The 24940-nt window shown below is 41.7% G+C and overlaps 1 protein-coding gene across 1 annotated transcript; it reads left to right on the plus strand.

Moving 5' to 3' along the window:
* The first annotated feature begins 704 nt into the window (after positions 1–704).
* RSL1D1 (ribosomal L1 domain containing 1) lies at positions 705–14097 on the plus strand. The gene is made up of 9 exons (XM_081089854.1): positions 705–920; positions 1632–1771; positions 3852–3990; positions 4762–4910; positions 4998–5099; positions 6803–6896; positions 6986–7111; positions 9516–9809; positions 13534–14097. Exons 1-9 carry the CDS (start codon positions 768–770, stop codon positions 13858–13860), a joined length of 1524 nt encoding a protein of 507 aa, XP_080945980.1. The 5' UTR covers positions 705–767; the 3' UTR covers positions 13861–14097.
* The last annotated feature ends 10843 nt before the right edge of the window (positions 14098–24940 follow it).

Here is a 24940-nt window from a genome sequence, read left to right on the forward strand (position 1 = left end):
CACACACAGAGAGAAAAAATGACACCAGCCATCCAGAGAGAGAAAAATTACAACTATTTCGTAAACATGCCTTGGGTACCCTTGGCAGGTTCCCAGGGGCAGTGGTCCCTTCTGGGGAAGCGGGGCGGGGGCAGATTCCGCCGCATTCCGGCCTGCACGCTCGGTGTGGACGCTCTTACCTCCCACCTCTGAGGCTCTGGCTCCTCGTTCGGGGCCCCCCACCGTTTAACGACGCGCGCGGTGTTTCCCGCGCCTGATTCCACGTAATTCTCACCAGCGGTGGGGAGGTTCCCGCCACCTTCGTGTTGGAGGAGACTGGCTGGACAGCGTCAGTGGTTCCCCCCAAGTCACCGGACAGGTGGGTGGTGGGGCCAGAACGCCCCGCTCTCCTCACGCCCCTCCGGGCCTGCCCAAAGGCGGGGTCCACGGAGAGCGGGTGACCTCACTGGGTGCATGGACAGGGCTCCTCTCCCGCCTCCAGGAGCTTGCTCGATGTCTTTTGTGAACGAGAGAGACCAAAATGTCGCCAGGCTGCTCCCCGAGCCTCACGGAAACACGGAGAGTTGTCACCTCCGAGACTCCGAGTACAGGCGGAGCCACACACTCAGTTTGCTTGCGCCCGCCAAACCTCTACGACGCGACGCCCGGAAGTGACGCGAGGACCCGCCCCACGCTCCCTGACTTCCGGCTACAGGCCTGAGCTCGCGCGTGCGCCTGGGGAGCCAGGCGTGGTGTTCCGCACGCAAGTCTGCACGCGGCGGGAAGAAATGGAGGACTCCGCTTCAACACCACCCGCAGCCTCAACCGCAACTGCAGCCTCAACCGCAACTGCAGCCTCAACCGCAACTGCAGCCTCAACCGCAACTCCAGCCTCGACCTCAGCAACCCCGGACGCACTAGGGCAGCTGGATGAAGAGCAGGTGAGAGGCCTCTGGGAGGGGGATTCGGAAGCGAGGTGGCCTTGGCCTTGTGGTGCGCGGGGTGCTGGAGGCGGGCCCGCGCTTCCTCCGATTTCCCCCGAAGATTCGAGGGTCGCTGGTCGCGGTACTCTCGGCCTGCCAGCCCTCTCATGCGCACGGGTAGGCGCTCGCTTACCCCGACCCTGCGGCCTGGCTCCCTGGAATTGGAATGCAGGTATTTAGTTTGGGATTCTTGAGCGAGGTGTACCTGGCTCTACTTCCCTACCGTTTGACTGTGGCCAAGTCGTTTAATTGTGTAAGCCTCGGTTACCTCGTATTTAGAATGGGCTCCGCTGCCCTCCGCTCTCCAGGATTAGAGGAGGCAGTGCGCGTGCGGCGCGGTAGCCAAGGGCCTCGCATACAGTCGGCGCTCATTGAATGCTAGTTGCAGTGTGATGCGCGTTTACTGGCAACACTGCCTTCATCATCGCGGGCAGGGGAAGAAGCGTGTGCCATCTGGCACTTTTCTGCAGACGAACGGATACTCAGGTGATTTCTGATAGGGTTTTGCATTCCTGTGACTACAAATTGTAGGATCCTAATAGCTATGATTTTGGAGGTTGCCTGTTAAACTAGAAATAGCAGGGCGGGGGGGAAGGTAAAAGCTGTAGGAAGAGTGCAAATGCTAAATTGGATTGAGATTTAATTTATTTGTCTGTCTTCACTTTGCAGACCAGAAAGGCAGTGAAAGCTCTGCTGGCGCATTCCAGGTCCAGGAAAAACGCGAATGGATTGCTTTTGAATGAGAATGAAAATTTCTTTTTAATGGTGGTATTATGGAAAATTCCAAGTAAAGAACTGAGGGCCAGATTGTAAGTTCTGGTTTTCTGCCTTTGCTGTTTTAATCAGTCAATTCTGTGTAGTGTTAACAGCCGTGATTTAGTTTCTAGTGTAAACATTGCAAACTCAAAATAAAAATCCGAGTTGATACAAATAATTGTGCTTTACAAAAAACACAGAGGAATTCAGACAAGCTTAAATTTTTTAGAAATTTCACCAGTCAGGTGGACAATTAACCTAAGCCAGTGATGGCGAACCTATGACACACGTGTCAGAGGTGACATACAAACTCATATTTTTGGTTGATTTTTCTTTGTTAAATGGCATTTAAATATATAAAATAAATATCAAAAATATAAGTCTTTGTTTTACTATGGTTGCAAATATCAAAAAATTTCTATATGTGACACGCACCAGAGTTAAGTTAGGGTTTTTCAAAATGCTGACACGCCGAGCTCAAAAGGTTCGCCGTCACTGATAGCATTTCTTTTGAATACGAAATCTATTTTTTGAGAGAACAAAAGTTAGAATAAATTAAACAGCTTTTGTACTTTAATAGAATCTGTCATCTTTTCATGTCAAACTACTTCCAAGCTAAAACCCCTGATGTCCCAGACTCGCCTCTTTTAAAATATGTTTTTATTGATTTTAGAGAGAGAGAAACATTGATGGGAGAGAATATCAATATCGATCAGCAGCCCCTTGCTGGGGATTGAGCCTGCAACCCTGCCATGTGCCCTGACTGGGAATCAAACCAGTGACCTCCTGGTGCATGGGTTGATGCTCAGCCACTGAGCAACACCAGCCAGGCTGAACTCGCTGCTTTATACAGACACTATTTAAAACTTGGCAGTGAACTCCTTATAGAAAAGAAACCAATGGCAATTACACATTCTCATTGCTAGGACTTTTAGGTCAGAGATGCACCTCTGCAATTGCCAGACTTAATAAATAAAAACACAAGTAATTTTTTAGTATAAGTAAGTCCCAGGTAATACTTGGGACCTATTTAAAAAAATATTAAAATGTAACTGGGTGTGCTATTTTCTATCTGACAACACTGCCTTTCTGTGGAGTCCCTCATTTCCTGAGTATCAAAAAGCCAGCTGTGCTAAAGAAAGCAGTGTATAGGGTAGTTTCTTTTCTGGGAGTGGGAGGAGGGACCAAGAATGATTACAAATTGGAAAGAACCTTTTGATCCTCAAACCCTTCAATAAGTAATGTTTACAAACCTGCCTCAGCCAGCTTCCCTTAGTTATTGCTTTATGTATTCCTCCTGCATTCTGTTTTCCATACATTTGCTCAGGCAGTTTTCCCTTTGGGAAAGCCCCCTTACTTTCTCTAGAATATTTTCCCCAGCTGCTCACACCTTTTTGGTGATTTTTGCCACTTACCAGCTTCACAGTTCTTCCCACATCGTTTGCCAGGTCATGCTACTACTGTGTATTACTATCTCTTCTTAAAGGAAATGTTTCCTTAAAACATACAAGCCTAGGAAGTGCATTAAACCTTTTTTTTCTTTTTAACACAGCCTAGTAATCATGGCATGTCTCTCGGTCCCTCTTGGTTTGCTCCATATTTTCTTTTCAGCTCTTAAGAGCTCTGTTGTTTATGGAGCCCAGAGTTTTCTCCATGGTAATTTCTAAATCAGATCTGCCCTTCTGGAAATCGATTCTGGCACATTATAGGATGTGTACACATATAGTAACATATGAAATAATAGTTATGTATGCACTATTCTGGGTGTCTTTGTATTTGGACTCTTATTCTATCCCAAATATTAATTGATATTTTGACCTATGGGTATTTGTGGTGATTTCCATCTTAAATCTCTGTGCTATTGAAAGTCAGACATATTTTTAAAATGTTCTCAATATAGAGAACATATACACACTTTAACAGCTGATAGCTCAATTTTGAAGATTAAATGTATATTAATAAATACTGCCTTTATAATTATTCACATTTGGGGGAAGCACCCTGTAGTGTTTACTTAAATAGTGTGAGTGAAGTTTACTGAAATGACAGTAAATTGATTGTGTATTCTATGGCGTATAAACACTTTCTCTGTATAATAATGCTTTATTCCTTGGTTTCTTCTGTATTTTGCAGGCCCTTGCCTCATGGTATTCGGTCAGATTTAGCAGATGTCTGTTTGTTTACTAAGGACGAACCCAATGTAACTCCTGAAAAGACGGAACGTTTTTATAAGAAGCTTCTAAACAAGCATGGAATAAAAACCATTTCTCAGGTAGGGAGCAGTTAATATTTTCAAGATAATGAAAAGATTTGATTCAAATGAAGTGAAAAATAATACATGGCTGTATCACCTAGTATTTCTCTCCTAGGAATTTAATTTTAACTTTTTTCTTTTTAACTTAATTCTCCTTGGCTTTAGGTAGGACATATTCCATCTTTCATCTGATGGCTCAGCTGTCCAGGTTTGTTGATCCACAGGCTCACTGTGTACACCAGTACCTTTCTTGAAGATTTTACAAACAGTTGTTCCATTAGGTCGTATACTCTGAACTTCTGGAGCATCCTGTGTTCGCCTCTGACTTGGCATTTCTCACCCTGTCTTACAATTGTTGGTGGCATTTCTTTAGCTGAGGTCGTCCCATCTTATTGGTCTCCGTGTTCGTGGCATTTAGCATAGTGCCTGGCACATTTTAGGCACTCACGTGTTCACTAAACTGGCTCAAGGACATTTTAAAATCTGAATACAAATTGTTCCCTGAGAATTTCTTTTTTTTTTTAAATATATTTTATTGATTTTTTATAGAGAGGAAGGGAGAGAGATAGAGAGTTAGAAACATCGATGAGAGAGAAACATCGATCAGCTGCCTCCTGCACGCCCCCCATGGGGGATGTCCCCGCAACCCAGGTACATGCCCTTGACAGGAATCGAACCTGGGACCCTTCAGTCCGCAGGCCGACGCTCTATCCACTGAGCCAAACCGGTTTCGGCCCCTGAGTATTTCTTGTAGTTGTTCATATTCTTCTTGTGTTCTGTGTTCTCTAGATTATCCCCCTCCGAACTTTAAAAAAGGAGTATAAGGCCTATGAGGCCAAGCTCCGCCTCCTGGGTAGTTTCGACTTGTTCCTTTCTGATGCAAGAATCCGGCGGCTCTTACCCTCACACCTCGGGAGACATTTCTATAAGAGAAAGAAGTAAGTTTCTGAGCAATGACTGGACTTGAGCATCACGGAACTTATAGGTGCATATGCATTGTATTCTAAATGTCTGTGTCGTTACAGAGTTCCAATACCTGTCAATCTGAAAGCCAAGAATCTTTCCCAAGAAATCAACTCCTCAATAGGTGGAACTGTCTTAAACATCTCTAAGAGTGGTTCTTGCAGGTTGGTAAATGTATACATGTGTTTAATCTTACACTTAATAATTTTTATAAACAGTTTTTATAAGATAGCGCTAATGAAACTAGATCCTTCTATTAAAACTAAAATCCATTCCTTAGACGTATTCTGTTCTCTAGAACAATGCTATCCCATAGAACTTTCTACAGAGATGGAAATGGTCTGTATCCCTGCTGTCTCCTACAGGAGTCATTAGCCATATGTGGTTGAGCACTTGCATTGTGGGAACTATAGCTGACGAACCAAATTTCTAATTTTATTTGATTTTAATTAATTTAAATAGACATGTGTGGCTAAAGCTTACCATATTGGATATGGCACCTCTAGGTTAAGGATAGCAGGGAGAATGAGATTAAATGCTTAGAGAACATCCATATAGTTCTGGGCTTTCATGTTGACCAGCATCATATTATCCTTTAATGTGAAGACCTATCTCAGTCTTGGTTTAAACATATTCAAAATTATTTTATAAAATACTTAGTGTGCTGATTTGGTCACCTGTGGGGTGGGGCTGGGCTGCTGCCAGTAGTGTAGAATTGTAGAGTATGGTCCTTTCTCCCAAAGATGCCCAGGAGCCCATGTGTATGTAGTGGTCACACGTACTATAAAATAGGACCACCAGGGTTTCTTGACCACACGCCAGGGAGGGTAGTCCTTGGCAGAGTGGTTCCAGGTTTGGCAGAACAGAATTTGGGCAGAACACGTGGGCTCTGATGTTACCTTCTGCCTTCAGGTGGGAAGTCCCTTATTTGAGTGTCATTAGGTAACTGAGAAGAGCTGTTCATCAGGCCTGGCCCCTACTTTTTGGTTATAGGCTGACATAGAGTAGTGGCTCATGGGAAGCAGTTAGCTAGAAGGTCTGAGGCCCGGTTCATGGAATGGGTGAGTAGCTGTGAAAAGGGGACAGCACCGTGTATCCAATAAAGGAGTAGGAATCTTCTGCCTCTAAGGTTCTTCCAAGGCACGTCCAGAGCTTAAGAAACATGGTGGAGAGCTAATAAAAACAATACAAAAACATAATCATTCTTTTATCTCCATTCTTACGCTTCCCTAACACAGTTGTTTTCTATCTTTCTTCCCACCCTCCCCTTATGTCCACCCCTCTTCCTCTTTCTCCCTTCTGTCCCCCTCCCTTCTGCTATTTTCCCATCTGCAAAGCCAAGAGTGTGCTTGCAGGTAGGCGGCAGCAGACATAGAAGGTGATCAAAGCCCCTTCTTTGGCTGGAGGGAGGTGGGGGCACCCGCCCCTGTCTCACCCTGCTTCTGAGACGCCGTCCTTTTGGCTCCCATGGTGGGGATGGGCACTGGCAGGGAAAGTGGTGAGCATCCGGCACTTCTGGGCTTCCCACTTGGCTTATGTCTGCACTCTGTTTCAAATGAAGGGATGGTCTTGCTCTTGGCCAGAAAACTGTTACTGTAGGAGGGAGGAGAGCTCTTTGTTTTAGAGGTGGCAGCTGGGTCAGGGCCATGGAACTCTAAAGACAGCAAAGCAAGCAACTCTTCCAGGAATCATTCCTTTCAAAACAGTCATTACTAGAGGTAATTGTCCTCAGAAAAGCTGTGGGCTGATTCCTGGACCTGTTTTCCTTTTTAGGTCTGTATAGTTCTATTTCTCACATACCTGCCTACGCCTTATTTTGAAGAATTATTTTTAAAAATTGTTTTTGTCTGAAACTCTTAAATTGCAGCACTATCCGCATCGGTCACACTGGAATGCAGGTTCAGCACATCACCGAAAACATTCTTGCTGTTACGAAAAAGCTTTCACAGAAATTGCCAGAGGTATAGTCTTGCAGATGCATCAATTGGTCGTTCATTTAAAAGACACAAAGCATGTGTAGATTACATTACTCTTTTTTTGTTTGTTTCAGAAGTGGGAGAGTGTGAAACTCTTGTATGTGAAAACTGAGAGATCAGTTGCCCTTCCTATCTTTTCTTCATTTGTCAGCAGTTGGGATGAAGCTAAAGGAGTGAATATTTCTAGTCTGAAGAAACAAGTAAGTAGAATTTCAAGTACTGGGTAGACTTAGTCAAGGATGTAAATGCTGCCCAGAAGAGAGAACCAGGTTGCCATTTCTGCCTGGCTTTGTCTTGCAGTAGTTTTCAGTGACTGGTTTTGTGTTCATTGTTCCCTCTTTTACCTATGAGATTAGTTAATAAAGTACAGTAGGACATACATTTATGATAAGGTAGGTGTTTTAATTTTTCATCAAAGGTCTAATTAGGCTTTAAAAGGACCTATTCATTGGCAAGAGGAGCTAAGAGAGAGGAAATCCAAAATTTAGTTTAAGTTCATTGGTGTTTATGGGCAAAAGTTAAGGTTCTATTAGGCTAACACGTACCTATTGTTTTTGGTTGGTAGGTACTATTGCAAAAGAAACCAGAATGAGCCCTAGCCAGTTGCTCAGTAGTTAGAGTATCGGCCCTCAGACCAAAGGGTAGTGGGTTCGATTCCCGGTCAAGGGCACCTACCTCGGTTGCCCACTAGAATTAATCAATGTATCTCTTTCACATCTGTGTTTCTCTCTCTCTCTCCACCCTCTCTCCCCTCCCGTTTTCTAAAAAAAAACAAACAAAAAACAAAAAACAAAACACACACACACACAATGGAAAAAATATCCTCAGGTGAGCAAAAAAGAAGCCAAAACGAGAGAAAATTGAAGCTTTTGCCCTTTGTTGGGTCTGTCTCCTCATTTGTTTATTTTTTCTTCAGCCATGTTAATCCTGTTCAGTGAATTTTTTATTTTGTTCTTTTTATTTTTTTACTTTCAGAAGTTTAATTTTTTGTTCTTCAAATTGGCTTTGCTTTTTTTGGTTTGCTGTTATCTAGAAACTAGAGGCTCGATGCACAAAATTTGTGCAAGAGCAGGCCTTTCTTCTCCCGGCTGCCAGCACTGGCTTCCCTCTGGCACCCGGGACCCGGGCTTCCCTCGCAGCCCCTGCTTCGTCCGGAAGACGGTCGTCCTGATGTCTGGTCTTATTAGTATATTACTGAAGGTTGTGGCATTTGGAAAATTATTTGTAGAAATGACTTGAGGTGTAGGAAGAAGATCTTATCTCCGGAGGACTGACATTTACATCTGCCAGGCACCTTGGGGCATTCTCAGTTTAGGCTTGCACATCTCTGAATGACAAACAAATGGTGGTGCTAAAGTTGTAGGACTCTTTTCCTGCTCATCTTTGCCCTGAGGGTGGAACTCATGGGCTCTCAGCTTATCGTAGTGAAGAGGGGTTCCTCCTAGAACCCCTGCCCAGTGTGGATGCTGGGATTTGATATCCCTTTATACACCACCTCCACCCCCTATTTCCCACATGGTGGGTAAAACAGAAGTCAGTCATCAGGAGATACTCTCTGGGCCAAATGGATTCTGTACTTACTTCATTGTGCCCTCGTTGTTAATTTCTGACAATATAATCAGCTTATCAGTGCTTTTTTGAAAAAATTTTAAAAAACATTTTACCTTGCCTTTTGTTTAAATTGGGAGGGTGATCCAAAATAATATAGACTGCTAGTAGAGGAAGCAGGAAGGCTAGATTTTTTTTTGCCATTTGTCAGCAGAGTCATTTGTGGGCTTTGTAAAAATGTTGGAATTGCTGGTGAAAATGGAATTTGGATGCTATTTTAGATGTTATTTAACAGTACTCTGTGGTAAGGATTAAGTACCTCTAGCTATGTAAACTTTTTACTCTTTTAACTTTCCACCATAACTTGAAGTAGGAAAAGAATGGTCAGGGATTTTTTTTGTTGTTGTTAGCTTTATTGAGATGTAATTTATATCACATACTATGCAATCTGTATAACTCTTAACACATTGTTTGCGGGTAGTTTTTATCGCGCGCTAACAGGTGGCACGGGCCATTTTTGCAGTTGAATAGATTGATTACCGTTATACCTGGAAGTACATACATAATTCACCATTCTATGTGTTAGAGACCCAAATTTTGTCCTTTGGAATTCGTATATCTGCATGTTAGCATCCCTTTAGAACAATAAAAAAGTATAAAAATAAATGTATTTATACGTTACCCGCATTCTACCGCTAGTCTATAAAAAAACGTATTAATACGTGTCCTGCGCTGTACGTAAAACTCATAAATATGTTTCCCGCATACAATGTGTTAACTCACCTATCAATGAGATCGACTTTCACAAAACTTGTGACTGCATAACTCAGATACCCAGATTTTGAGTATCTTATCTATAATTTACCACATAAGATGCATCTATGGCCATGACTCGGAAACAAAGTGGCGATGGGATTCAAGTACTGGTAATGGGGTTTGTTTGCTCAGAGCTTGTACAGGTCAAGTCCCTTTCAGGGAGCTTATGAATAATCAGAACTGCAAGTCATTTATTTTCCAACTAAAGTATCGCTCACTAAAATTTTGGTTTTTCGGTAGGAAGCAAAGAAAATATTAAAACTAAAAGCAAAAACGAGACGAAAGGAGAAAAAAAACAGAAAGCCTATGAAACGGGGTAGAAAGTCTACACCAGCCCTACCTACAGAGGAGACGGCCTCTAAAACTTGTGGTTCTCCAGTGAAGGGCCCTGGACCCCAGAAGAAAGAGACCCCTAAGCCTGAGAAGAAAGAGACCTGCAGAATAAAAACCGAAAATAAAGTGCAAGTTGAATCTGAAGAAGAAATCCCATTGCTGGTCCCAATAGGAGAAGCTCCTGCCAAAGAAAATGTAGAGGTATGTTTGCTAATGTTTAATATTCACAGTGGATTGGTTTAGTGGCCACTGTGTCCTACAGGCACTGCTGAGTGGTGAATGTAAGATGGGAGGCACTGTTTTTAGGGAAACCTGTTCTACCAAAGATTTTGAACTAAAAGAGAAATACTAGGGTAAACCCTAAGAACCCAGGAGATAGTTACCATGAATTACCTGACCTTTTGTTTAAATATTGGAGCCACAGTATAGTAAACACAGCCCTTTGTGTACATTGGAATCAAGGGAGACTTGACCATATTAATCTAAGAAACTTTGCCTGTGGTTTTAAAAAGCAGGCCACGGTGGACATTTGGGGCAGTGGTTCAGTTTCTGAGGGTGAGTCCGGGATCACTTACCAGGGGAACCGTGGGTCCTGGACCCTGCCTCTAAAATCCTCCAAACACCCCACCCCCAATGGTTCTTAACAGAAATCTGACTTCCTGAGTTTCAGAGGAGGTGATTTAAAGGAACTGGGTTTTTTATTTTTGGTCCTTTGGTAATGCTTTTACTCTACTCATTATATCTGTCCAAACATTGGGAGAAAACCTTGAAAAGAAGGAGAGAAATAGGTCCCTAAGAGTCTAGAAGATTACCAGCCACCCCCTATGTGTGTAGAGAGGACTTTTGGTCCCTCTGTCTGTATCCTGGGCCTATTACAGCACATTACCTGTTTTGTATTTCATTCTAACAGTGACCCTTAAACTCTTCGATAGTAAGTACCCTCAGGGCACTAATGGATTTTTTAAATATCCTTAAAGTTAACATAAATGATCATGCTATTAACTGTGTGCAGTATAATTGTTTTTAGAAAAAGTAAGCTGTTTCCTTATAATGGGGCTGGCAGGTAATATGTTGGAATTAAAGAGTGGAAAGCCTAGCTGACAGGGTGTTGTCTGTCAAGAGCTATAGAAGTGTTTATACCCTTTGAATCCATCTAGGAAATACGTTCAGCAATAATATATGGAATTTTTATCATTGCTCACAATAGAAGCAAAAAATGAAAAAGTATTATGTACCCTTGCAGTAGTTTTTGTAAAATTACTTGAAATAATGTTTGGTAAGAGTTTACAATTCTTTTTTTTTTTTTTAAATATATTTTATTGATTTTTTACAGAGAGGAAGGGAGAGAGATAGAGAGCCAGAAACATCAATGAGAGAGAAACATTGATCAGCTGCCTCCTGCACACCTCCTACTGGGGATGTGCCTGCAACTAAGGTACATGCCCTGACCGGAATCGAACCTGGGACCCTTGAGTCCACAGGCCGACACTCCATCCACTGAGCCAAACTGGTTCTGGCAAGAGTTTACAATTCTTAGGAAATACTAATAAAATAATTGGGAAAAGGGCATAATACTTGGAGTTTTTACTTTTTTTCACAAAAGAGGTTTATTAAAGGGGAAATCAAGGGTTTTTGGATATATAGTAGACACCCATCCTAAACTAGTAGAAGAGAAGGGTCAGAGATTTTCCAGAGGTGAATGAAGGCAGTGGATCCTTTAAAATGGGTGGGGAACATCTGGCCTGAGGGCCTTTTAAGTCCCATGATAACATTTGGTCTGGCCCTGCCAAGGCATTAGGGTTGAGTTAATTAAATATTTGACCAAATATAGCAGACTAATTTTTTTTCTCCAAAGTGACTTTTATTTTTGAAAATTTTATTGGGGTTGACATTAGTCAACATGAACATATAGGTTTCATGTGTGGATTACTAATTTACAAAATCTGTATATAGATAGGACCATGTGCCCACCACCCAAAGTCAAATCTTCTCCTGTAACCTTATATTAGGACCCCTTTTTCCCCCACCCCTTCCCTCTGGCAACCACCACACTGCTGTTTGTGTTCGTAAGTTTCAGTTTCATATTCCACATATGAGTTAAATCATATAGTTCTTAGCTTTTTCTGTTTGACTTATTTCACTTTGCATAATGTTCTCAAGATCCATCCATGTTGTAAATGATGCTATTTCATCCTTTCTTATGGCTGTGTAGTATACTCCATTGTGTATATATACCACATCTTATCCAGTCCTCTATTGTAGGGCACTTTGGCTATTTCCAATTCTTGGCCACCGCGAATAATGCTGCAGTGAACATAGGGGTACATGTATCTTTGGGTATAAAATTCTAGCTTTTCGGGTATATACCCAGGAGTGGGATTGTTGGGTCGCATGGAGCTCTGTTTTTAATTTCTTGAGGAATCACCAGACTGCTTTCCATAGTACTTGTACCAGTCTACATTCCCACCAGCACTGAATGAGGGTTCCCTTTTTTCCACAATCTCTCCAACACTTGTTGTTGCTTGTCTTCTTGATAATGGCCTCGCAGACTAATTTTTTTTTAATATATTTTATTGATTTTTTACAGAGGAAGGGAGAAAGACAGAGAGTCAGAAACATTGATGAAAGAGAAACATCGATCAGCTGCCTCCTGCACACTCCCCACTGGGGATGTGCCCGCAACCAAGGTACATGCCCCTGACCGGAATTGAACCTGGGACCCCTGAGTCCGCAGCCTGACGCTCCATCCACTAAGCCAAACCGGTCAGGGCTCGCAGACTAATTTTTAAGTTGATAATTTTGTATGGCCCTTGGCAGAAAAAAGGTTCTGTACCTCTGCTTTACAAGGATGAGAAAGAAGGATTTGGAGTGTGTTGAGTGAAGGCTTTGGGGAGAGAGCAAGAGCAGGGCATATCCTAGGAACTGCAATAAATGGCTACAGTGTCAGTGGTGGAGAGATGGGAAGGACAAGGGGAAAGCAAGAGAAGAGATTGTGAATAAGAAGAGTTGGAAATGCCAAAGATCTGGCTGGGGAAGTAAGGGTAGACCAGATCTATCAGCTAAATTTTCAGTGTTTTTCAGAAGTCTTTAAGCCACTTAAAGATTTGGAAGCTTTTGGAACTGATACAGAGAGAATCATGTCTCAGAAATAACACTCCAGCTTCACTGGAGACCATGGATTAATCCAGGAGAAAAGTGGTCGTGGAGTGTCAGACTAGATAAGTGGTAGTGTCAGACCCGGACAGTGGAGACAGCAAGAAATGGATGAAACTGTGATGAATTTAAGAAGGAGATTCAGCCTGGCCCATGTTGCTCAGTGGTTGAGTGTCGACCTATGAACCAGGAGGTCACAGTTCCAGTCAGGGCACATGCCTGGCTACCTGGCTCGATCCCGAGTAGGTGGTGTGCAGGAGGCAGCCAATAGATGATTCTCATCATTCATGTTTCTATCTCTCCATTTCCCTTGCTCTCTGAAATTGATAAAAATATATTTAAAAACAAATAAGCCCTAACCGAATAGAGTGTCAGCCTGCAGACTGAAGGGTCCCAGGTTCCATTCCAATCAAGGGCATGTACCTTGGTTGTAGGTACATCCCCAATAGGGGGTGTGTAGGAGGCAGCTGATCGATGTTTCTAACTCTCTATCCTTCTCCCTTCCTCTCTGTAAAAAAAAGTCAATAAAATATATTTAAAAACAAAAAAAGAAGCATATTCCACAGAATGTGGTGAAGACTGGGTTGTGAGGTCGAGAAGAGGAAGTGAAGCAGGGGAGGAATGGAGACAGGAAAATATTGGCAGGTAAGATTAATGATCAGAGGAGGAAGCCAGGTTTATAGAGAGAAAGAGGGGTGTTGATCAAGACCAAGTATCTTCTGAGCTGTTGTCTTTATGGGCCCAGAAAAACCTAACTTTCTTCTTTATTTAGATGCAAAAACATGCCACAGGAGAGAACTCTCCAGTAAAGAGTCCTGGTTCCAACCCACCTCGTGGGAAGAAGAGAAAGGCCTTTCCAGCTTTGGAGATGCCGAAAGCACCAGAGCCCAAGACCCCAGGTAAAGGCCCAGGGAAGAAGCCAAGAGTCAAAGAAGAAGTGGAGAAGCAAAGAAACTCTCCTTTGGGGAAAAAAGACCCAAGACAGATGCCCAAAAAGCCAGAGGCCAAGTTCTTCACTACAGCTAATAAATCTGCAAGAAAAGCTTCCCACACCCCCAAACAGTGGCCCCAAAAACCCAAAGTGCCCCAGCCGACCTAAAGTCAGTGACTTGGCCAGGAGGGAACATGAGAGCTGCCTGGAAAGCTTTTGAAAAATACCTGGGGCCTGACTCCTGCCACAACCTTCTCCAAGAGTGAGACCTGGACTTAAAACCTCACCAGTGATTCTGATGTATGTTTGTGGGTGTAAAAACCAGTAGTTTGAATCCATTTTTTAAATTGTTCTTTCATGTATTAGCTAATATAATAGAAATTACAGTGCTTTTATTAAGTGTAACATTTGCTCCTGAGTAAACTATTCCGGATCTTGTTAGTTTTACTTGAATGCCTGTGATATGACCTTTTCCTTATCTGACTCCAGAACAGCAGTTTGTGCAAGTATTTCCAAAACTTGTCTTCAAGTCAGTGGTGGGCTCCCTGCATGCAAATCAACTGTGGAATTTATGGAACATCTCAGGTTTCTTGGCCTATCATGCAGAGCTGGTATATCTCAATGGGTCTTAGGTGGTGGTTGGCCAAGGTTATAAACCACTGAGTTAGCATATGTTTGGTGAGAAAAATTAACATGGCATCATTTATAAAGGCACCAGATTGAATCCTGCCTTCTAGAGGCAAGAAAATACTTAACCTCCTTCAGCCTTCCAATCTTCCTCCAGATTACTCCTCACCCTATATAGAGTTACTTAGATTTGGCACCTTTCTGATAGGAAACCTGGAAGTGGAGACTGTTAAATTTGGGTGATTGTTAAATATATGCTGACTTCTCAGGTGCACAGCCTTTCAGTGGGTCTGAGTTGGGGTACACATCACTAGTAGGAAGTGATGGGGTCACTGTAGTAAGGGAAGGTCAACGTGAGACATGGCATCCGAAGATCACCTGGTTCAGAAACAAGGAATAAAACTTGAGATGGTTCTTGGAAAGTCAAGTTGAGGTAGTTGTTGCTTTTTGGCCCCACAAATTTAACAGTCCACTTTTTAAATCATGAAAATGCCTCTAATATACAAAAAAAATTGTAGTTTCACTGTCCTTACAGGCTTTTAAAAATGAATAGAAGTGTGTGTGGTAGGGGTTTAGCTTAATTAAAACATTTTCCATGGAGACTAGCTTCTGTGGGAAGGTGTTCAGGTAGACTCGCTTCACTTACTCAAAGGTGAAGATTTAAGTGCTGTTTTGCATAGGGCAAAGACACAATCAGATAATGTGGTTTATGTGACAATTTTCTGGGGTTTTAAGGTTTCCTAATTCCATCCTCTAGCCAAGTAAAAGACTTTATAGCACCAAGTGATCTTACATATAGGCAATTCTTAAAAGTAGGTGTTCTGTTTGTGTATGTGTGTGTGTTTAAGAATTTTTATGAATTTCCTTGAGCCAAACTAATGACATGCTGGGAGACGATCTCAAATGCTCCCTTCTGTTTTTTGTTTTTAAGACTTAAAATTTTTAGAGCAGTTTTAGGCTCATAGCAAAATTAAGGTAGAGAGATTTCCCATTTCCCCCTCCTGCGCACATGCACAGCTACCCCCACATCAACATCCTCCAATCAGAGGGGTACATTTACAACTGATGATCCTACCTTGACACATCACTATTAGCCAAAGTCCATAGTTGACATTAGGGTTCACGCTTAGTGTTATACATTCTATGGGCATGGACAGTAACATGTACCCAGCATTATAGTATACAGAGTATTTTCACTGCCCTAAAAAGTCACCTGTGCTGCACCTATTCATCCCTCTCACCCCCTCCCCAGAGCCCCTGGCAACCACTGATATTGTTACTGTGTATAGTCTTTGCCTTTTCCAGAATGTCATATAGTTGGAATCATACAGCATGTAGCCCTTTCAGACTGGTTTCTTTCACTTAGTCATATGCACTTAAGATTCCTCTATGTCTTCTCATGGCTTGATAGCACATTTCTTTTTTGTGGTAAAAACATTGTCGTTTTGGGCAGTTATTAATAAAGTTGCTAGAAATATCTGTGTGCAGGTTTATGTGCTTTGGATAAACACCAAGGGTATGATTACTAAATCATGAGTATGTTGGTTTTGTAAGAAACTGCCAAACTGTCTTCCACAGTGGCCTTACCATTTTGCATTCCCACCAGCAATGAGAGAGAGTTCCTGTTGCTGCACATCCTCACCAGCATTTGGTGTTGGGCATTCATATAGGTGTGTTTTAGTTTGCATTTCCCTGATGATACTGATAAGGAATATGCTTATTTGCCACCTGTATATCTTCTATGCAGAAGTATTCCTTTTGTAATAATTTTGTAATGAACACATGCCAGCCCTCCTTCACTTTACTCCTTTAAATGTCTATCATTAAGAATGGAGAGAAAATGTTAAGAAATCCTTGGGGTAGGGATAGGGTGGCACTTTTGGAAAATACACAGCCCTGGTCCCACTGCAGACCTAACCTGGTGGGACCAAGGAATCTGTTTTTAACAAGCAGCCAGTGAGTTCTTTGCTTAGGGAAGGTGGGAAACACTAAATTGTGGTCGCTCAAAGTTGCCTCCACTTACTAACAACTTTACCAAATCATCCACAGGTGAAAGCCAACTAAAAGACAAGTAGGTAAACCAGTTCTTCTATTTCCTCTTTATTATTAAAATGTTTATAGACCTCCAAGAGAACTATATACTTTTGGCCCCAGGCTTTCTACATTAAGAATTTCTTCCAAATCGATAGAATCAAAGCATTCACATTATTGGATTAATTCTATTTTAAAAAACGAATCTGCTGTGTGAAAACTGCCAATGAAAATTTCAATCAATCAAGATTATCTCCTGTAAAAGAAATGCAAAAAGGTAACTGACATTTCATCATGAAAGGTATTTGGCTGTTTTTAAGTAGATTCATCTAATGGGGTATAGAAAACTTCATTTATAAATATAAGTTGTGGTGTGTTGGAAGTTATTAAAGTTTCTTTTTACTAGTTAAGTCAGATATATCTAAAGAGAGTCACTGACCATTGCTCGCTCTTTTTAGAGAAGCAAAAGCAAATCTTTTTGACATGCATAAAAACATGAAACTGGAAAGGCTCTGGTTAGAGCTGCGTCACCGAGTTCTTTGAACTGCTTCAAAGTTACATGCAAAAGTTATGTAATCTTTTGCTGAGTTATTTTTATTGAGCTGGCAGCTCCATTAATTCCTCCATTTTTTCTTAACAATGAAGAATAAGAGACATCTTGTAAAAGCCTTTGTTACCCAATCATTAGTCATTCACTTTCTAAATATAAACACCTATTCATTTGAGGAAAAATACGGATTCCCATTTGAGCAATGTACAAAAATTCCCAATGGATTAAAATGAACAGGATAGGTATCAAAACAAGATTTCATAATCTTGAGGTAGAACATTGCCTCTTAAATAATTCTTGAAATTTAACAAAACCTTCCAGCACCAGTACTTGCTGATAACAGGTCATATGCCTGAAAAATAAGAGATAATAATAAAGGGAAGGGGTGACTCCCTTGAGTCAGTTGAGGTTGTGGCTCTTCGCCACATTAATTAGAAACCACGTCCATCTGTAGATGGTCCTGAGATAGCAGGCAGCTCATCTGTCTGAAACTGTCAACCAAGATAAGAGCTACCTGCTGGCTGTCTCTGCCCCTCACAAGTGGACCTTTTCAAGTCTGATGACCTTAAAAATCCCCCTTCAGTTCACTCGGGCAAGCGCAAGGGCAAGGGCATCAGTGGGAAACACCTGGAAGCTTTCTTCCCTCTTAGTGTCAAACTGCACCAGGTCCTCCCACTGGCAGAGGAGGGGAAACGGGACCCTGTGCCGGGGGAGTTCACAGTTCCCCTGTTAGGCTTTGTCTGGAGTGCACGTTGCTTTTAGCATGTGTTCCATGATACCTGTGTCTAAGTTAATAGAGTTCTTCCAGGTATATACTAATTGGTATAATAGTCTTAAGAATGCCACTGGTAGTATAGATATTCCAGTTAAATGCAATGTTTTCCTGAGTTTATGCCTGTGGCTTATGTCCCAATTCAGAGGTGGTCTCCCTGGAAATGATCCAGGTGCTTGTAAGAGCTAGCATCGTGAAGGTTATTGAAAGAAGTACAGTGGGGCCTTGACTTACGAGTTTAATTCGTTCTGAGACAGAGCTCGTTAAGGAGCTCGTTAACTCAAATTACTCTATCAACTCAATGCAAAAAATTGGCCGAGAGACAGCTGATATCTCAAAAAACTCGTTAGTCGGGACACTCGTCAGTCAAGGCCCCACTGTATTTAATGTAAATTAAGCCCTAGCCGATTTGGCTCAGTGGATAGAGCATCAGCCTGCAGATTCAATTAAAACTCCAACTTACCTAAATATGCTGTGGGTGGTGCCAGGATCCCGGGTTCGATTCTGGTCAAGGGCACATGCCTGGGTTTTGGGCTGGATTCCCCAGTAGGGGGCATGCAGGAGGCAGATGATCAATGATTCTCATCACATGTTTCTCTCCTTCTCCTTTCCTCTCTGAAATCAATAAAAATATATTTTAAAAATAAATCTCAACACATGTATAAAAAATAAAGTAAATTAAGAATATATACTGATTATCCCTTATTTTCTAGCAATCTTCCTTGGAAGTCAATTCCAGGTTGTCCTAGCCTCTAGCCCTTTGTATTGTACCATCAGGACACTTGATGACTCACAATGTGTGGAATGAAAAACTTCATCTAAAGGCACCGTGCGATCAAATGGTGAGAGAGATCCATAGTCAACCTTTCGACCTATCTGACCTTAATTTCCTTTGTGCCTCAGTCTTTGCAGGTGACACTCATCATGATCTCCCCTACTCAAAGTGATCACTGGGCCTGGTTGCAAAAATAATTCAGAAAGGATATTCAAGTAAAATCTGCAGACGTCTCAGTTTGTTTATTGAATTAATAAGTTTTGTTTTTGGAATTGTTGTGATGGCTTCCCATTTGAGTCATATAACTTTCTCTCTTTCATTGACAGTGATTATTTCTGGTCTTACGTTTCTCATCGTTCATAACCTGATGGCCACTTATGACAGATACCGGGAGTCACAGGATGTCACCACGATCCAACTAGAATTGCCGAGGTGTCTCATTAACAAGGATCAAATCGATGCCTCACAAAAGGAGAAACGGAAGTACGCCAAGTCAGGATGATCTGAGATTAAACCTGGATGCCTTTAGGTTTGGGGGCCTTTGGGCCTTTTTAAAGTTTCTTGAGCATTTTTAAATAGAAGTAAATTTGGGTTTCACAAACTTGGTCTCCTTTAGGATGTTCTTGTTTGTCCCCTGTTGCCTCTGTGAAAATTCTTCCTGCTTTCAGATTCATGTCATCTGGCCCTGGCAGGGTAGCTGGGCTGGTTAGAGCATCGTCTCGCTACACCAAGGATAGCGATTTGATCCCCAGTCAGGCCACAGATGAGTGGAACAACAAATCCATGTTTCTTTCTCTCCCCTTCCTATGTCGTCTCTAAAATAAAATTAAAAAAAAAAACATTTGGCTCAATAGTTTTCTCCTGGTTGCTGCCCCTCCCACCCTTCTTGCTCTCTTTCTACCATCATTGAAGATCCAGCTGCTGTCTCACTCTGCCTCTTCATGTCAACTCCTGCAGATATATATATATATTTCAGAGAGGAAGGGAGAAGGAGGGAGAGGTAGAAACATAAATAATGAGAGAGAATCACTGATTGGCTGTCTCCTGCACACCCACACTTGGTATCAAGCCCGAAAACTGGGTATGTGCCTTGACCAGAATCGAACCGTGATCTCCTGGTTCATAGGTTGACACTCAACCACTGAGACATGCCAGCTGGGCTACTCCTGCAGATTTTAACGTGCCCAGAGGTGACCCATAGGTGCCCCCAGCTCACAGCTCTCTTCACCCGTGTCCTGTTCTTCTCTTCCCCATAAGTTACCGACTTCCATGGTTGTAGCCTGTCAATTGTCACCACTGCCATCTGTGAGACCCCAAAACATGCTCCAGAACCCCATTCTCTTACCACACTGCAGTTATCACTCATCACTTCCTCTCCTCTCCCTCACCTGGAAATCCTCCAATATGATGGATTTCCCTGATGCTTTGATGCCCAGGTCGCCTCATTATCTCACAGCACCTTGACTTTCTCCTTGTCCCCTTGGGGTTCTCTCTACGAAATACTCCTCACCTTCTACGCCCCCTAAGATTCTACCTGTGTGGTCACATATAAACATGACAAACTATCTGACATGTACACGAGTCCATGAAGGTAAATGTGCTGGAATAAATCACATAAGCTGACAAGATTTCCATAAAATCACAATCACTAATATGAATGGACTCATGATTGTGCCTCCTTTTTTTAAAAAAATTTATTCCTGGATTTTTAGAGAAAGAGGAAAGGAGGAGAGGGAGAGAAAAAAAGGAGAAGCATTGATTTGTTTTTCCACTTATTTATGCATTCTTTGGTTGATTCTTATATGTGCCCTCATCCAGGATTGAGCCTGCAACCTTGGAGTATCCCGGCAATGGCTCTAACCTACTCAGCTACCTGGGCCAGGGCCCATATGCTTAGTAAACAATAACCTTTGAGGCAGAAAGTTTTTCTGAAAGGGTTTACTGAGCCAAAAATGCTAGCCAGGAAAAGCATCAGGTCCTGGGGTGTGCAGAATATGTGTTTTATTGTTTTGCTAATCCTCCCCCAAGCATATTTTTCCATTGATTTTTTTAGAGGGAGAGATAAAGGAAGGGGAAGAGAGAGACACACACACATATCGCACATCAATTGGTTGTCCTTTGGCATGAGCCCCAACTAGGGCCAATGATGGAACCTGCAACCCAAGTACATGTCCTTGACTGGGAATCAAACTCATGACCCTTCGGTGCACAGGCCACTGCTCTAACCACTGAACACACAAGCCAGAGCTAAATTTTTATTGATTGCTTTTTAGAGAGAGAGAAGCATCAAGTACTTGTTTCACTTACTTATGCATTCATTGGTTGATGCTTGTCTGTGCTCTGACCAGGGATCGACCCAAATCCATAACCTTGGCATATCAGGAGGATGCTCTAACCAACCTGGTCAGGGCTATGCCTCTTTTTTTTTACTGGTTCTCTCATTCTTTCAGCTCAAATTCTTTCCTGAGATACCCAACTAAAGTCCGTCTTTCTTCCTTAATTGACCTTGGGAACTCCACAATGAAATGTGACTTACCATTCTTCCCACTCCTCCTAGATATTCTACCCATATATAAGCCCTAGTCAACAGCACACACACACACACACACACACACACACACACACACACACACACACCATGCCTCCCTCTGGAAATGAAGGGACAGCCAGAAATTAGAGCCTTTGAGGAATGCCTCTGCCATGATCCGCACACTCAAAGGACACAGACAGTGCAGGAAGCAATATAACAGAAAAAACATACCCTAAAAAATATTCTTATTGATTTCAGAGAGGAAGGGATGGAGAGAGACAGAAACATCAATGATGAGAGAGAATCATTGATTGGCTAACTTCTGCATGCCCCATACAGGGGATGGAGCATGTCCCTTGACTGGGAATTGAACTGTGACCTCCCGATTCATAGGTTGACACTCAACCACTGAGTCACATCGACTGGGCCAAGGGCCCACTTCTTGACAGAAAGATGGTATATTTTCTGGCCATCGTTTTCTATATGCACAGGGATTTGCTTTTCTCATTTTCCCCCTATCTGTAGTTTCAAGGTTTTCTTTCTTTTTTAAAAAAAAATATATATATATTTTATTGATTTTTTACAGAGAGGAAGGGAGAGGGATAGAGAGTTAGAAACATCGATGAGAGAGAAACACTAATCAGCTGCCTCCTGCACACCTCCTACTGGGGATGTGCCCACAACCAAGGTACATGTCCTTGACCAGAATCAAACCTGGGACCTTTCAGTCCGCGGGCCAACGCTCTATCCACTGAGCCAAACCAGTTAGGGCAGTTTCAAGGTTTTCTTAATAAAACTGTTTTAAAGAAAAAGTAATCACTCCCTCATTGTACCTCTTTAATTATCTAAAATTACTTGTAATGGCCCCAGCTGGAAAGAGACTATCAAAAAGGAAATGCATAAATGAGCTGTGACGTATCCATAATATGACATACAGCTCAACATGAAAATGAACAAACTCTTGATACTCAAAACCACAGAGAAATTTCAAAATACAGGGTAGCATTTTTTTTCTTGTTAATCCTCACTTGAGGCTATTTTTTCCATTGATTTTTAGATAGAGTGGAAGGGAGGGAGGAGAGAGAGAGAGAGAGAGAGATGAGAGATGAGAGGGACTCATCAATTGGCTGCCTCCTGCACGCATCCTGACCAGGGCTAGGGATCAAACCTGCAACCCAGGTACATGCCCTTGACCAGGAACCAAATCTGTAACCACTGAGCCACACTGGTGAGGGTCAGGGTAGCTCAACTTTGAAAATGAAATGCATTTTTAATAAATACTACCTTTATAATTATTCAACGTGTGTGTATCATTTTTTTGGTACACCCTAGATTTATGCTGAAAGCAGTCAGAAAAATACGTAGAGAAAGATTAATGTTATCTACAGTGAAAGAAAGCCTATTAGTGGTTGCCTGGGGTTGGGAGGAGGGAGGCACAGGAACTTTTGTGGTGATGGATGTGCTTTTTATTTTCATTAGGTTGATGATTTTATGGATACATACAATGTCAAATTCATTGATGTGTACACTTTATATATGTGCAGCTTTTTAAAACTCATAACTCCTTGAAGCTGTGAATCATGAGTTTAAGCAGTGTTTCCCCAGTCTTTGCTGATAAAGCAGCTCCTGGGTGCTGTGGAAAATACATACCCGTGGTTCTGCTCCATGAAGCACCAGGTGAATTGTGCCTTTGACAAGGGTCCAGAGAATTCTCAGGCTCAGACAAGTTGGGAAACTCTGTGTAAAGTGGTGGCAGCTGAGAAGGAGGCTTGACCAAACCAACATGATCATTGATACCATATAACAAGTGCTCACCAGTCCCTCTCTCTCTCTCCTCTCTCTCGCCTACCCTCTCTCTGTTAATCCTCACCTGAGGATATTTTTCCCATTGAGTTTTAGAGAGGGTGGAAGTGATGGGGAGAGACAGAGAGAGAAACATCCATGTGTGAGAGACAGGTTGATTGCTTGTTTCACACTCACCCTGACCAGGGGAATCAAACCTCAACTGAGGCACATGCCCTTGAACAAAATCGAACCCCAGACTCTTTAGTCTGCGGGCCGACGCTCCAACCACTGAACCAAACCGGCAAGGGCCAATCTCTCTTTTAAGGAGTTTGTTCAGCCCCTCAGGATCTTAATCATCAGATTAATTGAGAAAAAGTTATGCTGATGGGTGAAAATGGCCTTCCATGAGAAGCCACGTTATTGCAATTTTCCAAACAAGATCCTGTCTTCTATAAAAGAAACACAAAGAGCTGCGTCTGGCATCTCGTCTTGAAAGGAGTTTGACTTTTCTGGCTATTTAAGAGCTGCATTAACCAAGGTAAAGGAATCTACTTTTTTATTTTTTACATATAACGGTAGTGATTATATGTGCTTGGAAATCATTTTACATGCTCTTTTTCTTATTCCTAAATTAGACCAGGGATGTCTAATTACACTGACCATTGTAATTCCTCAGATGTGAATTTCCTGTTATGCCCTTTGTCTATTTCCTTATTTTCTTCTTAATTTGTCTATGTTCTTTGTTTATGAGGGATATTAATCTTTTTCTTCTATCTGTGTAAAATATAGGGTGTTCCAAAAAATGTATACACACACTTTGAATAATTATAAAGGCAGGGTTTATTAAAATGCATTTCATTTTCAAAATTGAGCTATCAGCTGTTAAAGTGTATATGCATTTTTTGAGACATCCTGTGTGTTCTAATCTGTCACTTATCATAACTTTGTCTATGATGCCATTCAAGAGATTTGTTTTCTTTCAGGCATCTCTATTTAGTTTTTCTAAATAAAACATAAGTGCTTTCTATATTAGCAAGACTCAAAACATGCATTCAATCTAAGGAACTATAAATAAATAAAATTAATGGGAATAGAGGAGGCATTTAATAAGAAAAGCCTAGATTAAATTGTAAATCAAACAGAACTATGACTGATGGGTAAGACTAAAAGCTTGTTCTTGGAAATAGTGACAAATCAATTCTGTCAAAACAATTAAAAAAGCATTTATGAACAATATAAGAAATATAGTCAGGCATGAAGAATTATTTTAAAAGGTAATGTACAACTTTATGTCAAAATACTTAATAATTTAGGTTAAAGGGGTAGTTTTCTTGAAAAGTGGCCAAAATTGAATCAAAAAGTGACAGAAACTGGCAGTGAGCAGACAAATCACTCTAGATGAGGAATGTATTGATCCCTCCACCTGAGGAGGATCTGAGTGGCCTGTTGCTTTGAGCTCTGGAAGCTTTGCAAAGGTAGCTTTTGACAACGTTAATGTTACCCTGTCCCCAGTGCCCTAAAAATCCCCTCAGCAAAACTGGGGCATAGTCTAACTTTACAATATACATATTCAAGTTCCTAACACAATGAGAAAATAAATCTTATCTTTTTTCAGCCTTTAATCACAATTTGCACGTGTGTAAAAGGTTAAAATCCAATGAACACTACCTTCACTTACCTTTCTTAGTCTCAACAAGTTAACATTTTGTGGAAACTTTGGTACGTGTTTATGTAATTTATTATTATTGCTGTTATTGTTTGCTGAATCATTGGAGAGTAAGTGGCAGACTCTATGTATTTCTTGCTTAAATACTTGAACTTTCATCTCCTGTGAAGAAGGGCATTCATTCCTCTACCAAAACTGAATATTACCCTTGCTTAAAAATGGTCTATACAGCTTAATATAAAAAAGATGTCTGTGAGTGTTTATTTCAAAAACACAAGTTCAGAAGAAATTTTATAGTTAGAAATCATTGATGTTACCATCTCTCTCCCTCTCCCTTCCTCTCTGAAATCAATAATAAATAAATAAATAAACAAATAAATAAATAAATGCAATGCCACATCAAGAGGGAGGATAAGCCCTGACCGGTTTGGCTCAGTGGATAGAGCGTCAGCCTGCGGACTGAAGGGTCCCAGGTTCAATTCCAGCCAAGGGCATGTACCTTGGTTGCGGGC

The sequence above is a fragment of the Myotis nattereri genome (genome assembly GCF_964212035.1).
Source record: "Myotis nattereri genome assembly, chromosome: 4".
NCBI lineage: Eukaryota > Metazoa > Chordata > Mammalia > Chiroptera > Vespertilionidae > Myotis > Myotis nattereri.